Here is a 21,879-nt window from a genome sequence, read left to right as displayed (position 1 = left end):
TAGAGCGTGCTTACTTCCATGCGCCCAGCTATTTTTATTTGAGAATAATTTTTATCCTCCCCCTCACACACACAATTCACAAATGAAGCATTAACAATAAAAATTCTTTCTATTCTGCATTCAGTGCACGTAATATTTTTCTATGTTATTTTAACGTTTAGTCATTACAGTTATATAATGATAACACATTCAGTTGAATGCATTTCGAATACATGTCATAATTAAAAACCCTTTTAATGTTCAGGATCATAAAAAATGGAATCAAGTGCATTCAAGATTATGCGAGCCAATGTGGAACAGACATGATAGCGGAAAATTTCCACGAACAGTTTGAAAGACCTGCGGAATTTCTGACTAAAATTTGTGATTCATCCTCTCCAATTAGAAATGGTAAGCAATTATTTCCATACTATCGATAACAAATGAATGGAACTAAATATTATTTTTGTCTGATTAGTTAAAATGGTATTTCCCTTATTTATTTTATTTTTCATATTTGAGACCGTGCATTTGTTTGTAATTTTAGTAATATTAACCATGCAGCAACTATTGAATCAAACAAAAATATTGATAGAGTAAAGTTTATATGTATTTCCATCATTAGTTGCAAAATATCTTCTGAAAGCTGAAAGCTTAAAAAATGAATATTTCTTAAGAAATGAGCTATTAACAATGTAAATTCTGATACAGATTAAAATTTTTGTTTTAATAACGAGCCGTCTTTCACCCATAAGAAACGAGCCGTTATTTTTTTTTTATGTTCATGATTCAATCATTGATAGATTTTCTTATTTTATTTTAGACTGATTCGTTTTTCTCCAATTTTACATTAAACTTCACCTCTTAATAAAAGGGGGAAAATTATTTCTTAAATTAGGATAAGACAGTTTTATTCACTGAAATTTCCCATAACTATCTCTAATTAATCCAAAGTTAGCTAATCTCCATAGAAATAAAGTCTAAAAGTTTATCATAGCTTACGTTTAACAGATTATTTCCATTGAGAAAAGTGCTAAAATTAAAAGAGTATTCAATTTTATTTCCGTTGAAGTATCATTTTACATTCTTCTAGTTTATGTGAATAAAACAAGAGCACCGTTTTTTCCTCATAAATTCAAACCAATCAAATAGGTTTTTGATTTAAGAAAGCTTTAAAAGGCTTTAGTGAATGCTTCATGATAAAAGGAATGTTTTAATTAAGTTTTCTTGAAAATGAATTAAATAGATTCTTATTAACTAAAAATTGTTTCCATTGTGTAGGCAAACCCACCCCTACTCCAAAATTTGTTCAGAAATCAAATTTAAAATAGACAAAAGCGAAATACTTAAACGATATTTACTTTACATTTCCAGATATTCAAAAATATTTATTTTAACTTTAAAACTGTTCTGAGGCATTCTATTATTTAAATATATCAGGACATGATTACTCATTTTTAGTGGTTGATGGAGATTGAAATGCAATGCAGGAAATGATTGCTGTCATGTTCTAAGTTATAAAAATAAATATAATTTGCTGCTCGCACTGTTTAATTCGTGTCATTCTTTAATAGTTGCTGTTAACTTATGAGAAATATTAGCTTTCTGCCATTTTGAAGGATCATATCATAGTGCAGCCGATAATTTTTTCGAAAAATTGCAGGCGCATTTGATGCAGCAGATTTTCTCATTTTGATTAAAATAAAGTTGTATAATTTTAATTAAAATAAAACTGCATATCATAATATTAATTAAAAAATTTTGTACATTGTGTTCTAAAAATTTAGCATTTAATATAAAAGAATAATTTGTATCAGAAGTGTTTTATATGTAAAAAAATACTTATGTGTAGTAGAGCTTTTTATAATAAATGTTAGCATAAAAATTATATTTAGTAAGGGATTTCAACTTTATTACATGTCTTAAATGTCACCAATACGTAAATTCTGTGCACGAAGTCTGTATTTTAGATTTAAGTAGCAAAATAACAACAGGAAATATGTGTATTTTTTTAATTTGCTTACTTTTTGTAATGATCTTTTTACTAAACTTAAAAATGTGAATAAATCATTACTTCGAAAAAAATATTTGCCTAAATATGGATATATAATAAGAATATTGAACAGTAAAACAGTATAGCACAAAAAACATCCTTTTCTTTAAAACATTCAGTCTCAAATTAATATTTGTTAGTAAAAAAATCAAATAACATGAAAAAATTATTCACACATTCATATTTAAAATTTTCTATTTTCAGTTGTAGATTTTTTTTAATTAATCGATTAAAACTTATCGTTCATTATTCAGCTGTATATGGATTATATTGTCATGTGAGACCAAGGAAATCTTCTCCAAAACTAAATTAAAAGCTTAAATACATAACCTTAAACTGACCGGCTACTCCGATCCGTCCGAAGGATAAATTTGAATGACCGGATCACCGCGATAATACCACTGGTGGGGACTATGGTTGAATCCTAAAAGCCATCAACGGCTACGGTACAACCATTCCCTTGGTAAGAACATCCAGTCATCGATAGGAGGTAGCCGACCCCTACCATTTCTTTATCCACCAGGGTGGTAAGAACTAACCACCGTGACGGAAGCTTCTCATCTTATTTCTGAGGTGTCCCGTCCCCCAGTTGGGAAGCTTAAATACATAAGAAAATACATTACTCCAGTAATGGCAAATTGGATCATTGGCCCAAGAATCATTAAGGCTAAGAATTTTTAGCCTTAATGATTCTTGGTATTGTAAAGTATTTATTCAACAATTTATTCAAGTATTTGAAATAAATTGTTGTCCTAGTTCTATTTTTATATCAAACTCAAATCTGCATAGTGCTTTTAATCAATTAGCAGTGTGATATCAATTTCATCATGCCATAATGGAGTATAGATGAAAAAAGTTGAAAATCATATAGGTATTAAACATTTTGCAAACAACGAGAATAGAAAAATCACGAAAAAGAGATTACCAAACTATGCATGTTTGATAATAAATTTTAATGGTATTTTTTGTTTGTTTGTTTATTTAGATTACTTAAAGGCGTCGCCATGCTTGCATGAAAAGAGTGATGATCTGGAAGTTTGTTCAACCAAAGTGCAAGAATTTCTTGCCATTTTAGATGAACCAGACACAAACGAAAAAGAGCTGACATTAACCTGCATGTAAGACATTTTACTGAGATGAAATAAATTTCTCATTTCAAAACTTCATACATTTGTTTCCTCTTAACTATTTTAATTTGTCATCTCAGGTATCCTCAAAGAGTTATTATCAATATCATCAAATAAAAAAAACTATTTTAATTGGCAGTACCTTATTCATAAAGATGCGCTTTCTAATATGCTAATCGGAATGTATGCGCGCTTGTTTGGAATAAATGTGAATTTCTTTCTTGACGAAGGATCCTTAATTGATGTATTGAGCCAAAATCAGGTTGGTACTTAAAACCAAAATCTGACATTTTAAACAGCTTTAAACAGCATCGTGAAAATCTGAAAACTTATAGTAAAAAATAAAGTGAAATGACGAAAATGATAAAAGGATCAATTGAAATTTTATCATAAAAACACTAGTATTTTTCAAGTATATTGATAAATTATATTGAAATTTCGCTTTAATTAGTTGAATAAAGTCAAAAACAACAGGGAAATGAAAATAACTATAGGAATAATAACAATAAAATTTATTCAAATGTAGTATGTGGAAATAAGAGTCATTGCACTGACTGCGGATTAATGGTGGTTCACGAAACAGTTAATGCCCTCTGTATGACTTGAATAATTAATGTAGAGATACCAAAGATTTGAGCACTCGGTCGCTTAATTTTTCTTCTAAAATCAAAATTTTGTTTCCAATTATTAGTTTTGCAAAGTTTGTATCAAATGTGAGAGTCATTTCATGTTTTTCAATAAGTTGTAATATAAAAATGTTCATCAAATTTAATCAACCATAAGCAAAAAATGCTATAATTTAAATGCCTCTACTTTTAAGTCTTCGCCCTACAGATGGCGCTGTATCATGCCAAATTTGCGAAAATTTAAAAAAATTAATCTTTTCACGCATTCTTCTACGTATACTTCTAGGACTTGAAAAACTTAAAAAAAAATATTGAGTATTTTTTTTCTTAATAAGGTGGTTTCCACTGGGTTTCAAATCTGCCTTGTTATTGGACAAAGGTGCTATGACATGATGGTAAGAAATGTGATCCTAAAAATGAGTTAACATTAATTCTTTCTGGACACTATACTCAAACCAAAATGGTACTTCTTTTGATAGAACTCGAGCTATTCAACATTTTTACTACAAACTTTTACGTAAGAGCGGATGATCAGCCGTTATGTCGTAATAATTTGTTCTCTTAACTAATGTGATCTCCCTCCGTGTGACATGTAGGCAAGTATTGTGATCCCAGAACATATACAAATTTGATTCTTTCAGAATACAATAATCATACTAAAATGGTACATCTTCTCATAGAACTCGAGCTATTCAACTTTTTTTAAACAAACTTTCACGTAGGAACAGGTGAACAGCCATTATATCGTAATAATTTGGTCTTTTAACTAATCTGATGTCACTCATGCGATTTCTGTTCCTGGGGCTCCATAAAAACCAGATATATCATGTAAATACTTTCTATCTTTATCTCTGTCACTCTCTATTTTTTCAGTTTCTCACATTCATATTCTTATATAATAAGTAGCGAGTCCATGGTCCGACATATCTTTTGTTCGAATTTTGTATAGTTTGGATAGACAGAATTGTCCAAGTTGGCTATTTAAGGGGACAGTGGACTTTGAAATAAGCAAAAGTGGACGTGAAAACGTGCATTTTTCCTATCGTTTCAACACCAAAATATATATTTATATTCAACTAAAACAGTGTTATAAAATATATTGTTCAATAAAATAAATATTTGAAGGGTTAAGAAGAAAAAAAGTACATCTTAATGATTTCACTCAAAATGATATTGTAATAAGATTTAAATATCTTTGAAAGGAGCTAGATATCTTAATTTTTGAAGAAATTAAATGAAATCGATAATAAAGATTTCGGTTAAACATTAAAAGAAGATAGGATATGCATTTTATGTTTCGAGCTTTAAATTTTTGTTCAAAAAATATAAAATTTGTGCATAAAAATATTTCTAAGAAATTGGCATTTAATTGTAATTACAAAATCATGCAATTTTATCCAAATAAATTTGCACGGATAATAAGAAAAAAATTATTTAAAAAAATTAAGTCGCCTGCAATATTTTAAAATTTTTATAAATTATATATCTTTTTAATTTTTTTTAAAAATAATTCGTTTTAAAATGTTTAAGAAATCTGACGTATTTATATTTAAATACATATGCACACAAAATTTCATAACCCTAAGTTAATGTTTCACAAATATGTCAAATAGAGCCACCGTTCCCTTAATTTAAACAGTCTTTTAATATTGGACAAAATTAAAAATAATAAAACGGACAAAGCATATTAAAATCTTTGGAAACTTTTTTATTCTTTCCTGTGTTGTAATTCTAAGAAATCATTTGTTCTTTCTTTCTTCAGGTATGAAATGATGCTACGGGCTTGCCTCATGAGCACTTCGGCAGAGAAATGTGGACTGGAGACAGCCGTCTTCATTCGGAAAGCGCTGCTCTACTCACCATCCCTCGGAATGCAAACATGCTCCAAGGAGTAAGGACTCGTTTCTGCTCTACCTCATTTGTCACCTCATAAGTGACAGCCATATAATAAAGCAATAATTATTCTTTACATTATGAATGATTATATAATAAAACTACTTTCTTTAAAGTAAAATAAGATGTCTTGATTTTTATCTTAATTTTATAATTTCCTCAGTAGTTTTGCAACACATCACTATTAGGTAGCTGCCAATTAAATAAGAATTTGGAATAACTCAAATGTCTATTTTTTTCCATGATTCTAACCCCATCCTGCTTTTTCAATCCAACTACACAAAATTTTAATAGTAACTGAATCGAAATTGCATTTTTCCATTCTTTCTTACATTGCTTTGCTTTAAAATCCAAAATAAATGCACAAATATATTTTCGTAGAATAACCTCATAAGATAAGCATGAAATCATCTAAAATTAAAACGAAATTACATCGGTTGATCATTTGAATAGTAACTATAGAAGAAAAACATCAATCATCTGAAAAGGAAATTAAGAGTGCATCAATCAATCATGAATTGCTATCAACGTCAGACTCTGGAATGGTTCCTAATTGCACAGAAAACCCAACAATTAGATGCAATTATGTAATCCGGAAGCAAGCTGATTGCATTTAATGGATTTCAGTTTCGTTACTACAAGTTCTATCTAAATGGACATAGCAATCTGAAACCTTTGTACACAAAGCTGCATAAACAGAACCATCTGTAATCTTTCGCATAACAGATTATTTATAATGTGATAAATCGATTTAGAAAAGCATAACAACAAAGTTATTTAAAATAGCCTTGTAAAAACACTATGTCCTGCCCTATTTTGTCCAATTCATTTCCTTATCAGAAACAGTAAATCTTTCCCTCCATATTCTTACAAATAAAATATACAGCAAGTGACGAAAATGGTAAAAAAAAAAAATCTTGTAAGTAAAATAAATTTGGTGAAAAATCTAAGCAGTTCGAAGTCTAGATTAAAATCTGAGTTTAGAATTTTTTTAAAAACTGGTTGCTTCATTTCAATTTTGTCTAATGTAGAATTAGTAAATTTACTATATATGGACAGTAGCAATAGTTTCTCATTGCATTTTTCACAAGAAATCAGGTTCGGTCTCCGATATGGGATGAAATATTCAAAATCCGTTGTTCTAAGCCCGGACGTAAGACTTAGAACAATAAATTTTGAATCCACTATATAAGAATGATATCAATCTATCGCACGCTTTTTGTATTAATCCTTTTCTTGCGTCTATTTTTCCTACGTATATGCTTTTTCTCCTTTTTATCTCTAGCATCACATACCAGATAAATGCTGAGTGTAAGGTCAATATGACGCAATAAAAATTATCCATCAATATTAAATTTAAGTTCTTTTAAATTCTTATGCCACTAACCATTTCTTTTCCAGTTTGTAAGGAATTATAAAAGGCTGTTCCAAATTTAAATTAATACCTAGGACCCCCCTCCTTTTCTACGTTGTAAATCCTCACTTTAGAGAAGAAGAGGTTCTCAATTTTTTTATTATTTATTTAAATCTTTTCGATTGAAAATTATGCACCTTTATATCATTACTAAGTGGCAAGATCAAACTCAGTTAAAAAAGCAGATTCTTTATTCACTTTTTTAATTGATATTGGGTAAAAATATTGCAAATAAAAAATCATTGTTAAATGTTTTAATTATTTTTTCATCATAGTAATCGATATCATGTTGTTTTCATGTCTCTAACTTCAAATTCTTCTGTTGAAAAAAGGACATATAAAACTATTCGAAATTTTCTTTTCCACAGAAAATTTGATCTTATATTTTGATTTCGATTTCTTTTTCCCCCTTAAATGAGATGATATTCTCTTATACACGTTTTCTAATTTGTTACCTTAAAATTCGCAAAATTCTTAGCTTATTCGTATCGTTACGAGTATTATAATATTTTTCTTCTGATTTTCGTATTAAAAAATGTGTTTTAATCTCGATACTTTTTTTTACTGAAATATATTTATTATTTTCTCCTGGCATAAATAGCATAACGCAGGTAAATAAATGCAATAATAAAAGGATATATATGCTTTCTTCAATTAATCTAAAAAGATAACTACCCATTGTAATATCAGACTTGATTGCCATTTTGGAAAGAAAAGATGTAAAATCTTATCTATCTATTTCATTGCATTTTAGATATTGCAATCACACACACTCGTACAAACAAACGCAGACGTCAAGCATCAAATTTTATAAAAATCTTATATTTCAAATTCCGACTTTAAAATATGCGTACGAAAAGATAAAATTCAATCGTAGTTCTCTATATACATCGAGCTTTGGAAAAAATTCATTATATCGAAATTTCAATGCAGGAACATGTTTTGCAAATGTTTCATCTTTTATTTTTATAGCAATTATGCATTGTTAATTTTAGAAGATTTAAAATAACTAAACTACCGAAGAAAGTCTTTTTAAAATATTTTTTTATTATTTTTAATATTTTTCATTATTTTTATCGAAATTCCATAACTTTTTACAAATTCTATATTTTTCATCTCATTTTCTTCTTCTAGTATTATACTGAATGTGTGCTTCAAAATCAAATTTGCAGTTTTTTGATTGCAATAAATAGATATAATTTTTAATGCAACAATTTTTTACGATATATAAAAATTTTATCCCATATGTAGAAACTGTTTTTCGGTTGAAAATCCGAAAATCCGAAAGCTTTCTTGAAAAGTTCAATAAAGAGAGAATACGATTTATGGTAATTCAATAAATGAGGATTTCACCGTACTTTACAGATCTTTCTGGAACTTCATCTTTAAAATATCTATTACAAAAAAAAAAAAAAATCTTTCCAAATTTGATAGATTTGATGAACTTTCAAAAGCAGTAAATTCAAATAAAATTGTTTTAAAGATATCAAATTTTAAACAAAATCCATCAAGTCATTGACCATCTATTGGTTTGTACTTTCGCATTATGTTAACGCAATAACTCAAAAACGCAGAGCTTGAATAAATGAATAAAATAGAATTATAATCATAAATCTGTGTCAAATTTTAAGTTCAATATGTTGGAAAAAAGGCATAAAAAGTGTATATTTAATTTTGGGGTATTTGTGCATTAATCGCATTATAGGCATCAATTCCTAAAAAAATCGCCAGAGAGCCATGCTAAATTCTCGCCAAATATCTATGCTTCGTAATTGTAGTTCGCCAAAGCCATGCAATGCATTCTCGGACTTATCCAAAGTCCACAATTTCTAAATGGTGGAGAGAGATGATAAATGCTTTTATAAGAGAATTTGAGACATTTATATTGTTACGAATCCTTGATGCGGCTTCCCAGCATAGTGGGTTCCATAGGAGATCCCAGAGCTTGGCGACAAACTTGGCGACCATTTGGAGACTTGGCGATAAATTTGGCGACTTTGGTGCCTAAATAGATTATATCCGAAACATCGAGAATTTTCCCGATCCGTCCAGTAGGAACGGAGTTACGCCTCGGCTTCTAGCCCCGCCTCCTGATGCCTATAAAAGGAAGCAGTCCTGCCGCTGCCGAGTTTTTGTGAACCGACGGTGAATTGGGTCGTGGACCAGTGGAGTCGAAGAGTAGTCGGAAGCGACGGTGAAGAACTCGTCTTCCAGGGACAGCGACGGAGTAGAGCTGCTGTGTATACTGTTGTATGCTGCTGTGTATATTGTTGTATGCTGCTGTGTATGCTGTTGTATACTGCACGTCTCGGCTGAAGATAATCGTCTTCTGTGCTGTATATAATTGTCGTCTTTGCGCTGTCCTGTGTGTCTACGTGTAAATAAACGTCGTTGTTTTATTTTCTACTGCCGTCTGGTGATTGAGCGTCCTTCACACCATATAACTTCCTCTATCCAAACGAACCCGGAAATTTCGTAACAATATATATGAGGAAGCATTTAGGAGTTATATGTCTCGTATATAGGAATACATGAAAAACCCTTTCAGATTCCCGTTGGTTTCATATTCGGGTATGTGCGAGAATTCGAGAGAAACCCGATTCCGACTAAAAGAACATTTTACTGAAAACTAACAGAATTCATTATTCGTCGTAGGGTGCCTTCACCAGCACTGTTTACGGAAATGGCTGCAATGTCAAGTCATAAAAAATCAGTTTCGGAAAGAATTGATGAAGTCTTCAGTAACTGTCCAAAGTTCAAGATAAGTCCATGTTTGGAAGATTTACAAAAACTCCATGATGAGCTGATGAAAGAATTGCTGGAAAGTCTGAACAGAAAAGATTAAAATCATCTCTGCAATGAAATTTTCGAAGTATCCAAAATTATAAATTGGTACTTCTCCGGTTGCTCCACAACATTTATCGCAAAACGTCTAGCAATTAACGCTAAAAAATGTTATTAAACCGCATGTCTGGAAGTGAGGATTTTAGACCATTAATAATAATGACCATTTGAACTACTATAGGAAATCTTCACCGCCAAAGGAAAAAGCATCTTCCACGATGCCATAAATTCGCATGCTTTGCAGTATAAGTTTGCTGTATTTGGCAATTTTGGTATTTTGATTTCTAATGGAAATTTTAACTGCCAAAAGAAAAGGTAACTACAAAATGGTTATGGAATATCTAGTAATCCTTAAAACCTTTATAAAATATTTATTTCTGGAATATAATATCTTTTACAAGTGGTTTGATTTTGCTTTGAAATTTGTTAAAAGTCTGTCTACTCAGATATAAGACAGCCTAAGATAATGTAGAGCTCATTTATTGAGAAGAAGTGTCATTTATTAAATAAAAAGGCGAAAGTCCAAGTCTTTTTAATGCTTTATGTTATAAAATTTAAATATTAAACTAATGGCATAAAAAACAATGATTATTTCTCACCTCAATTTACACATGGCATGCAGACCAAATATTAAGTAATGAGGCAATGATCAAGTTATTTGAGTTTGCTGTTCTTTGTTTTCCTGCTTTACCTCAAATAATCTTTGAAGAATAATGTAAGATTAAGAATTTTAAATAATTGATCATTTTCATAATCAATATCAATCTAATTTAATATAGATGTACATAATTCGAGAGTATCCAGCCTCCGTACTATCCGGTTTAGTTTTCGTTTATCATAATTAAATGAGGAACTGGAGGGCATTGTACTTGCAACATTGACAAGGCATTGGAAGCGGGTGTCTGCTACGATCCTCCTACGTGTCGTGTGGAAAATATAAGTTGAGACAGGAAAAGAGCAGTGTTATACTTGTTTTTCAATGTTTCGTCAGTGTGTAACAGACCTTAATTGTTGCTGCTGTCCCTGATTATAATTGCACAGTAGTACAGTATTAGTAAATTGTTTTGGGGGTAATTGTTCTTTTAAGAGCGCCACAATAAAGATTTCGATATAGATGATAAACGAAAAAAGTTGTAATGACTTTGGAGGAGAAATTACGTTCTATACAGCAACTAGACTCTGGTGCAACAGCAAAAAATATAACTTCGGAGTTAGGAGATGGGTAAAGTACAGTGGGGGACTGGTAAAAAATTGGACAAAAACTGCAAATTCGCGTGTTGCACAAACTAGTGGAAGTGGAATAAAAGTAAGAAAAACCATTCACATTCTATGTGATAAATGGAGGACTTATACTCAATAAGAAGTGAGAAAATACGTATTATAACAGCGGGTTTTAGCCTAAAAACTTTGTCTTCTGATATTGATAAGGCAAAGAAATGAGTTCATAGAAATGGGGTTGGAAACCACGATGAGGTAGTGAAAGTCTCGAAAGCCACATTTAGGTTTCGACGTTACGGTGGAACAACAAAAAGGAAAATAACAACAACAAAAATATTTATTTGATTAATTATTATACACTGCTTGACCACTTGCTTCAATTCTTAGTCTACAATGATGCAAAAATGATTTCCGGATGCGTTCGAAGTTATCAGATATTTTTCTGGTGTCCACTGCAGGGACGGTAATCTGTGTTATGAGATCCTTTGTTGTCACCATCAACATTGTATAAACGAGTGGTTTAGGGTCATCTCATAAGAAAAAAGTCACACGAACTGTGGAGAGCAAGCAATGAATCTCGCCCTTCCAGTCTTCCATCTTGGATATATAACGTCCAAGTAATTACGCATCTCCCGGAAAAAATGTGCAATTGTTGGCGCCACCATGAGTGCACCACATACCTCGCAGCATTGCGCCAGGCACATTGCAGCATTTCCGGAAGGACATGTTACATCAAAAAGGTAAGTTGCGCTATTCAAGCATTCTGGCAGCAAAAATAGCCCAAGAGATAATCAGTAAGGATCCACCTCCAACCTCTGTTGAGATTTCTATGATATACTGACATAAGGATTATCCACTTGTATGTATTAAGCTTGTTAAGAATTTCTTCTAAATTCAGAACCCGCATGCTTTTCCCCCGATTTTTACCCTCTTAATCTGGTTTGCGACATCATGTTCTGCCATAATTTTTGTTCTCTTGATGCCTATTAACACCCTCCGAGTTTGTCTGTCCATTAGCAGAATACTTTGTGTTCAATGATTTTAAAGAATTATTATTATATCATATAACTAGCTGCCTTTAGGGATCAACTTGTTGGCTTTGATTATTGATTTTTCAGTCTGTAATAAAATGTATTTTTTTAAATTCACTTTATTATTTGTTACGAACTGAAAAACATGAATTTATTTGAATCAATTTCCTGCAAATTAATATTATGAAATAAAAGCGGAAGTGAAAATTCTGTTACGGAGTTAATTATTGACAAAAGCACACGATTGAATGTTTTGATGCGCGTTTAAATTCCAGTGTAACATTTAAAATCATTGAGTATCAAATTGAATTAAACAATATTATTATTTAAGAGATAAAAAATTAAACATATTTAGTGAAATCAATTTCATTTCCGTAATTTTTTTAATCTTAAAATGTTTTAAATGTAATTTTTGTAAAGTAATTGTTTTAGAAGATTCGAACATCAATTTCCAATGGCAAGTCAGCGATTATCCGTCTGGTGATGGTTAAGCCTATTTTTGGCTCGATTAAATGTTCTCTTAAGCTTATTTCTTGTCTTTTTTTCCTCTAACAAAAGGGACTACTTTGGTAACAAGGCAAATCCTTTTTAAAACGTTTAATAATATTTTGTAGCTCCATCAATTAACTAAGAGAAGATTTCAGTTTAACACAGCTGTAAATATATTCAATAGATCAGTGTAAAATTCGTACGATATTTTGTTTACATTTGACTGTTTCCAGTCGACAATAAGTAATAAGAACGATTCTGTTATTGTTTCATATATAGAGATATAAGCATTACTTCATTTTTTCTGAGTAAAATTATAATAACATTCATATTACAATTCCAGTGCTATGTATATGATATCTTTATACCAGGTGGGCAATAAGCCCATAAAAACTTTAAAAAATTAAGCAAAATAAAAAACGGTTTAAAAGTATAAAAATATCTATAAATCTCGGGATTTTTTTAAGAGAGGAATAAAATAATTAAAAAAGCAGGTAGGAGGCGTTTCGTAACCAAGTAAAAGAAAAGACACACAAATTACAAAAATAATATTGCCAAATAATTTACTATCAATTCATTTTCGGCAAGGAGGGCAAAAGGAGCTTTATCTGTCCGCAAGATCTTAAAAACCCAGGAGGGATCTTGTTCAATTTTGAAGAGTGCCTGCCTTGCAAATGCTACTCTCTCTATGGTATCTGACGGTAGAAGTTCATGGCAAAACTGTAATTTGTATGGATAACGATTATGAATTTCAAGAAGAATGTTACGAGTCGAGGATGGTGGTAAGCCCAAGCGTCTGCCAGCTTCCCGTGAACTGCTAGTCCCTTGCAACGAGTGCCGAACGTGTGTGCATTAAACTTGATCATTCGGAACCTACACGATTCTCTAACGATCCAGTTTGCACAAATTGCTGAACAAACTTTATGAGGTCTGCCACTGCTAAATAGAGATGCATAATCCACGACTTTTTGAATAACAAATAATTTTGCTATTGTTATTTTTAAATATTCGTTCCAAATATCTGTTATTTCAGTAATATTAATTATTATTAAATATAAAATTTATTAATTGTATTTAATACTTAATTTACTATTTAAAGTAACGTGTGATTGAATTAATTTACCGATTTCAGCTTACTTTTTAATTTTTATTTTATTCAAAACCATTAATTTAATTTATTTATTGGAGTAAACCATTTTCTTAAAAGTTAAATTTTTTAAAAAAAAAGTCACTTTTTAAAAATGTTTATTTTAGTTCTATATTCTGCCAATAGATGGCGCCTGTAGAATGAAAGGAATGTTTTCCATTAGAGAGTCGTGTCACAGGTAATTAGAAATGATCTTAGAGGAATAACGCATTGTCAAATGCGAATATCGGAAAGTCAAGCGGAGCTGTTATCATAGCGGAGCGGTGACTTTACAATTATGAACACTATCCTGTAATAGCTCCACTTTCAGTGATATGCGATTCAATGATACGATAATTCTGAGAATAATCGGTCCGTTCACTTTTCAACCCATTCACAGATTGCATGATTGAATTCTTGTTTGAGAGCTTCCATTAGATTGATCGTATCGAATGTTACTTTCTATCGTGATCCAAGACCTTTAATCGAAATATCACCAGTAAGATCATGTCAAGGATTTGAATCACACCCCTTTTTGAAAAGTATTGATGACTGGTATTTGTGACTTTTTGATATTGGTTACGTAATAACCTCGTCATCCCTATTGCTAAAGGCCCTTTTCCAGTCTTCACATTTTTCTGAAGTTGGAATTTACTCAGTGCAACAGACGCTGATTCCAGATTTAGGTAAAACAACTTCACCAACAAAGCTTCATCTTTTCCACATAGCATCCTTGTTTACTTACATGACATGCAACAGAGAACTGGTTCTGGATCAAGAGCGTAAGTATTTATAATCGCCTGTCTCATTCGCATATTTCCAACTAAGTTGTTCTTACCAGTGCCATTTGTCGGCTGTTTTTTAATTGTTTTTTTCTTGCCTTAAAAAATCCCTTAACCTATCAATACTAAACCTGCAAATCGTTTTTTATTTTTGTTATTTTTTCTGGTTTTAAGAATTTTTAAAGTTTTTACGGACTTATTGCCCACCCTGTATATGGGAAGCTCGGGATAAGCCTTTTGGTTTTTTTTTAACATTTATTAAGTAATAACAGAATTTAAGTATTCATTTAATATTCATTAGTCATAGTGTCATGCGCAAAAGTTCATTCCGGAATTGGTTACAATGGCACCAACTGAAAAGCCGACTCAGGAGAAAATATTTAATGCCATCCCGCAACTGTCCTCGGACTAATCCAAATCTGTGCTTCGATCAAATAAATACACTCAGCGAACAGATAGATGATAGACGAAATATTCAAGGATGTCAAAAAGTATTAGAATCGTCTCTGAGACGAGACTTTATCTGCTTAATGTTTGAAAAGTATATGTGTGAAATTTAAATTGGACACGACAGCAGACAATATAATCGCAACTTTTATCTGCTGTCAATACAGACAGTAGAGTCCCAATAGAGGCGAAGCAATGCTCTTCAACTAGTGTGGCCGCACTGCGTAGAATCTGATCTTGAAATAATAAATGCTTAAGTGCTACATATCCTTTGTATAAGTTCGTTACATTTGGTGTCTTTGCAGTTCATACTTATTGCTTAAGAACATTCTGTGGACTATCGAAATAAATAATTCTGAATTATTTTGGAAAATACCGTATAAGTTATTTCAAACTTTCAATAAAAATGTTTCTAATATTATATGATATTTCAAGAAAATGTGAGTTTTGCCGTATTGTCTTTGATTTTACTTTAAAACCAATTCAAGGACTAATATAAAAGAGAAACTCGTGAATGAAAAACAAAGCATTCTTTAAATCTTTGCACTATAAAACGGCATTAATCAACAATTGACGTTAAACCCTCTTTCTCATTACTCTTCGCGACTCATACGAACGCAGACGAAAAAGCAAAAGAATTTTTTTTAAAAAACCGTAAAAACCTCAAATAATGATTTATAAATAAGTTCCAATCTAGTTACTGCTGCCGTATCAATCCTCCAAAATTTAAGAAAAGATTTAAAAAAAATAATATTATATAAAGGGAAACAATGAAAGCAATCCATAGCAATTTTTTAGATTGATACATGAGTGAATAAAATGAAAAACCCTAAATATGCGATGTCTTTTTTCATCCGATCTGCAGACATTAGAATCGGTCTTTTTTATGAGTGAAATGCCTTTACAAAATCAAAACCGTCTTCTACACCAATTTGTATTGAAAGTATTTCTTTTTTGTCGTAGAATATTCAGTATCTTGAATATTCAGAAGCAGGTGCTGCCATCTATCCTGAAACTGCAAAGCTCCTTAAGTATTATCAACATCTAGCTCTCTGCTTCTTTCTCGTTGCATGAGAGCTACAAGATTTTTTTTTTTTTTTCATCGCTACAATTTTTTAAAATAAAGCGAGAACTCTTAAGGAAGAAAATTTATTTATTTATCATCTAATGAATCTATAAGTAATAAAATGCTAATATTCAATTGAAAATAATTTTTCTAACTATCATACATTGGCGACTTTTTTGTCCGCAAGAAATACAGGCTGTGTTTCTCTTCGATTAATCTTTTCAAGAGATATTTGCTTTCAGTAATCCCTTCCATAGAGTGGCCAACAAATAAGGGAAAAATAATTAATTTCGAAACTAAAATTAAAGATAAAAATTTATTTCCAAACCGAAAAATCTTTTACAGGAAACAAATTTTATCGCTTGTTATTTGAATGAACTTTATAAAAAAAATAATAATCACATCACAGTATCTGACTGTAATTATTAACAAAAAATAATTGAAGTGTAGATTTAGAAAAAAGTCAAAATTTTATTGTTAGAAATGCAAAGGTAAAAAGAATATTCGCTTTAAAAAGCATGGTTTTTAACATTATCAGGCCTAAAGAAAGTGCAGTATAATCTGATTCTAACTTTCTGTAAGATGCTTATTATTTTTTATATAATACATTAATTTGTCAAAAACTAAAACATACTCTGTCTTCTTTTTTTCTTGTTCAGAGATCAAATCAAGATATAATATAAAAGAGAAGTACCTTACTTACTGAGAAAAGTGTCTTTTGTTTTGTTATTTTTTTAATTCATTTTTTAAAACTTTGTATAAGAAAAGGCATTTTTTTAAAATTTCATTCCATAAAATGAAACTATTTAATAAAGAACTTAAAAATATTTCATTACTAACTACAATTCGCAAAACTTGTGAAAAGATTTTAAAAAATTCGAAATAATAAAAACAATTTACAACAGTTCTCTTTTTCAGTTTTATACATAAAAGAGTAAATGAAATATCATAAATGTACCATGTGTTTATTCTTTACGATATGTAGTAACGAATCCACTTATAGTAATTTAAGACCCTTTATAATTCTCAGGTATATATTCGTACCACCTGCAAAAGATTTTTTATGCGGGCTCAAAATAGTATTTTAAAATGATAAATAGTCGGATGCTTAAAATTCGATTGAGGTACCTTAATAGCTCTGAAATGCATTAGGTCTATAGTTAAATATCATTTAAATTCAAAAGTGGTAATTATGGTTACCACTGTCCGTCAACGATATAAAGGTTTTCTTTGCGATATTAAGTTCTAGCGTTTGTCATTAAAATTTTCCTGAAAAAGTTTTCAGATATGAAACACATCTTTTTTTGTGTTCCTTATGTCTAAGTATTCTTAAATGTAATTACCATTATTTGTTATTTAATTTACTTAATTTAAATCCAACATTCATTTTTTTAAAATGAACAAAAACGGTTGATGCAGTTGAAATTTCTTAAAATTCGGAATCATCCTGTTAATGACTTTATGCACATTTTGGCTTCATTTTTGATGTATTGATTATTTGAATACTGTAGTTTACGACATTTTAGTTTATTTCTTAAACCGAAACGTGGCTGAGATGTTACTAATAAAATTGCATCAGATTGCAACAGTTTTATTTTTATGCAATGCAGCAATCCATTCATCCAGCCTTATAAATACAAAACAAGTTCAAATTTTTATGTAAGATATCACTGAATTTGAATTCCGTGGTTTCTAACCAAAAAAAAAATATATAAAATTGTTTCAAATTACCTAAAGTTGAGCGGTAAGTATACGTATCAATGGACATTCGATGATATTTTCACCCTTAACGCTCAGTGGTAAGTATGTTTACCTCTTTCAATTTTCTTTGAACGATCTCTGGTAAGTATAGTTATTACCTCTTATCTTATAAATTAAATGGCATATCAACGAACTTTTGATGTTTAGTATTCACATTATCAATTTATCATGATATCACCCTAAAAAAATTTATTTGTCAATGCCCTGGAATTATGCCCTGCAAAGAGTTAACATAATTTTCCACTTAGGTTTTTTTTTTTTTATGCCCCACACGTTTGTGCAAAATCAAACATGATATTCTTATACTTTCTATATTAAAAATATTTCTTCTAGTAAAATCATTGTCATTCCGATTAGGAAAAATCACGAGGCGCCATCTATCTTAAAACTACAAAAAAAAAAATTAAAAATATTCAAAATAACGAATTACCTATTTTTAATTAAACTGTAGCCTTTTTTTAATACCAATTTTCTAAGGCTACAGTAAAACTGTTGCATTTGCCTTCTACTCAATGCAAAAAGGTATTTAACATATTTCTGATCTTTATGTTTTGATTCATGATATCGGTTTCGCAATTCACATACACCATGAAAGCAGCGTTGAAATGAACGAGAAAAGCGACATATAATCGAAGCTTTGCCTTTTACATACAAAGTACTTTGACTCTGCAAAGATTACGAGTGAATCAGTACTGTGCTGAAACGACGCATAAATGTGAAACATTGAAGCGGTCCTTTTCTGTAGTTATATTCAATTGTTCAAACTCAAATTCATATGCAATGATTAATCGTTCAGATCGATGAGGACGTACATCATGACTGCTTGAGCTGCGTTGCCATTCTCTTCTGTATTCTAGTAGAAAAACATTGCATGAAACGAAGTTTACTTTTTTCATGGGAGAATTTCTTTCGAAATTTTATACTTGCAGTCAAATATTAACTTCTGTACACAAAATTTTGATTTGTTCTTCGATTTTTAAAAATATTGTTTCATTTTCATGCATGTTTATGATCTTTGCCTTAATTTACCTGCAATTCTTCAAGCTTATATCTAGGAATTTTAGCAGTTGAGAGTCTAAATTCTCTTCTGTATTGCTTTTGAAATTGTTTGAGGAGAGTTACTGACTCTAGAGATTCGCATTAATTGAATCAGTATCATAATTTCAACTTGTATCAAACATTTGGCTTGAAAACAGGCAATTTATGTTACAACTATATAAATGAGCTTTGTGGAATCATTTTTTTTTTTTTTGAAAAATTCCTTAGTGATTATATGCAGAAAATAATTGTTTTACAGTTAGAAATCAACAAATGTTTTAACTAAATACTAATAATCCATACGTTTTTTTTAAAGAACGTAGAAAACTGTGCCATTTTATATTCACAAAAGAAATTTAGCGATAATTTACTATAGTAATTTTATTAAAATAGCTTTAAAATAAAGCTAAGTGAATTTTTTAAAATTATTTTTCCCCAAATTTCTTATATTGAACTTCGGCCAGTGGGATTGTAAATCAATGATTCTAATATATCGAACAACAGGAATAACCTAAAAATAAATTAAAATCATTCATGGGAATCATAAATTGAAAATGAAACACTTAAAAAAATTGTGAAAAAGCTTTAAATACAGCAAATGCTGAATAAAAAAGAACAAAAAAAAAATTACAATTTTTTTTTTTTTTTATCGTTTTTGTGAAGAATTAAAAAGCGAAGAAAATATAAATTCTTTCTTGTTTTTGCCCTGATGCCAAATACTTTTACTTCAATTGTGATGAAAAATATATCTGAATTCCAATTTAGGAAGTAGTAATTTAAAATGAAAAACCAAATTTTCTTAATTTGATCAATGGCATAATAATAATATGTGCATTTCTTAAAAAGTAATTACATTATTTCGCAGATAAATAAACTTCACAAAAATTCTACTAGCTATTATTAAAATTATTCCTCTGTCACTGTGCATTAAAAGTTATTCAAGTGGTCGAAAATCGGTAAAAGTGTTATGAAAACCTTCTTCTCGTTTCGGGCAAATACGAAAGGTTACATTTTTTCAAAATCCGTATTTAAGTGAAAACTCTTTAATAAAATATGAATTCTTAGATAATTTCATGATGGCAATATATTCGTGCAATTGTATATCTATAATTTTTGTTTGCTGAAAAATATTTATATTAATTTATGTGCTTCTTCTCCTGTAGCTTTTTTACATTCTCGTCTACGTAGTATACAGAAAGTATAATAATCGTCAAAAAATATAGTATAGTAAAGTATAGTAAGTATAGTATAGTCAAAAATTCGAACTCGACATTTTGACGAATCTCCATATTTCATACCTCTCTGAGTTCGAAAAACGCATTTTTGGAAAATATCTGTCTGTCTATCTGCTTATCTGCGACAAAGATAATTCAAGAAAACTTTAAGATAGACGGATTAAATTTGATATTTGGTTTTTACACCAAATTTGTAGATTTCTATCAAAGGTTGAGCAAACTCCGCTCAAAGGAAGTCAGTCCGGCTGACCCAATATAAGTTAACAAGATAACTACAAAACGAAGAGAATCAGATAGATAAAACTCGACACTCAGAATTAATATTTATAACTCAGATTTCTATCAAAGGTTGAGCAAAATCCGCTCAAAGTTAGTCTATCTGCCTGACCCAATATAAGTTAACATGATAATTACAAAACGAAGAGAATCAGATAGATAAAATTCCACACTCAGAATTAATATCTATAACTCAGATTTCTATAAAAGGTTGAACAAATTCCGCTCAAAGTTAGTCTATCTGCCTGACCCAATATAATTTAACACGATAATTACAAAACGAAGAGAATCAGATAGATAAAATTCGACACTCAGAATTAATATCTATAACTCAGATACCTATCAAATTTTGAGCCAAATTCAACCAGAGATTGATCGTCTGTTGGCTTGTACTTTTAGAAACATGTAAGCACGATAACTCAAAGTCCCGATGACGTAAATATATCAATTTGGTATGTGATTTTGTGACTACACTTGCAACTTTGTGTCAAATTTTTGTTTCAGTCCGTTGGGAAAACGCGCCTAAAACACAAATTTGATTTTCGGACACTATTAACGTTATGCCTTGGCGAGTTATGAGTAATCCTTGTCATCCTTGACGAGCCAAATAACTCGCCAAGGATGGCATGATAGATAGAGTGAAAAACTGAATTAACACCAAATGTTGATATTTCGTAACAATTATACGCTAATGCTCTGCAACTCCTTCTCTAGGAAAACACCCTTAATAGAGTGTATGCAGGAAAGTTTTTAGGAGACCAATCTCGGTGTTTAGATTAAGTTTTTTCCTCTTTACAAATCATCAACTTTATTTATTATTAAAATTCACATCGTGCGATTCTTAGAAGGGCTTATAACGTTCTCGAACATTCTCGCCTTGTGAAAATAATAATATTAGGCATATTCTATTCATTGTGATCAGGAATCTTTCTAATAGAGAAGAGCATCATGAAATCATTGGGCCATTAAAAATTTAAATATCTGGATAATCTGTTTCACATTGCACATGTCTTTTTCGCTGTTATAAAAAAAATCATTTTGTTGCTCCTCATATAAACTGCACAAATATTTAAACGTATCTTTCTTCCCTTGTTTTCAACTATGGACGAAATCTGTGCCAAATCTATCAACTAAGTTCTATAGAACTTCCTCACGCACTCAAATGATCATTTTTAAGGTGAATGTACACACTTAAAACTTCGAAAATCGTTCAAAATATCGAATATTTTTTTTCAAAAGGTTCTTTGATTCTTTAGCTTTCAAACGATACCAAGATGTTGTCAATATTCGAAATATTTCTCAAGTTATAATTATTTTTCTTGAGGTACTTTCACTAAAAACTCTAGTTTTGGTGTTTTTTAAACTTATTTTTTGAAGAATGACATTTTCCCACTATGTTGCTTCATTCAAACAATCATAACTCAACAAGAAATTTACCAAATACAATTATTTATATATCAAAATAATTTTTATG

General features: G+C 30.3%; 1 protein-coding gene across 1 annotated transcript in view; it reads left to right on the top strand.

The window, feature by feature from the left end:
* The window catches only part of LOC129962104 (uncharacterized), a 35,134-nt gene that overhangs the window by 12,093 nt on the left and 1,162 nt on the right, over positions 1 to 21,879 (top strand). Inside the window, exons 3-5 of the mRNA XM_056075828.1 lie at positions 245 to 390; positions 3,018 to 3,150; positions 5,548 to 5,676. Coding sequence (XP_055931803.1) covers positions 245 to 390; positions 3,018 to 3,150; positions 5,548 to 5,676 — 408 coding nt within the window. The remainder of the gene's footprint in view (positions 1 to 244; positions 391 to 3,017; positions 3,151 to 5,547; positions 5,677 to 21,879) is intronic.

This window comes from Argiope bruennichi, chromosome 2 (assembly GCF_947563725.1).
Source record: "Argiope bruennichi chromosome 2, qqArgBrue1.1, whole genome shotgun sequence".
In the NCBI taxonomy this organism is placed as follows: Eukaryota; Metazoa; Arthropoda; class Arachnida; order Araneae; family Araneidae; genus Argiope; species Argiope bruennichi.
The sequence above is the reverse complement of the archived record's forward strand: the minus strand, read 5'-3'. Positions and strand labels throughout refer to the sequence as shown.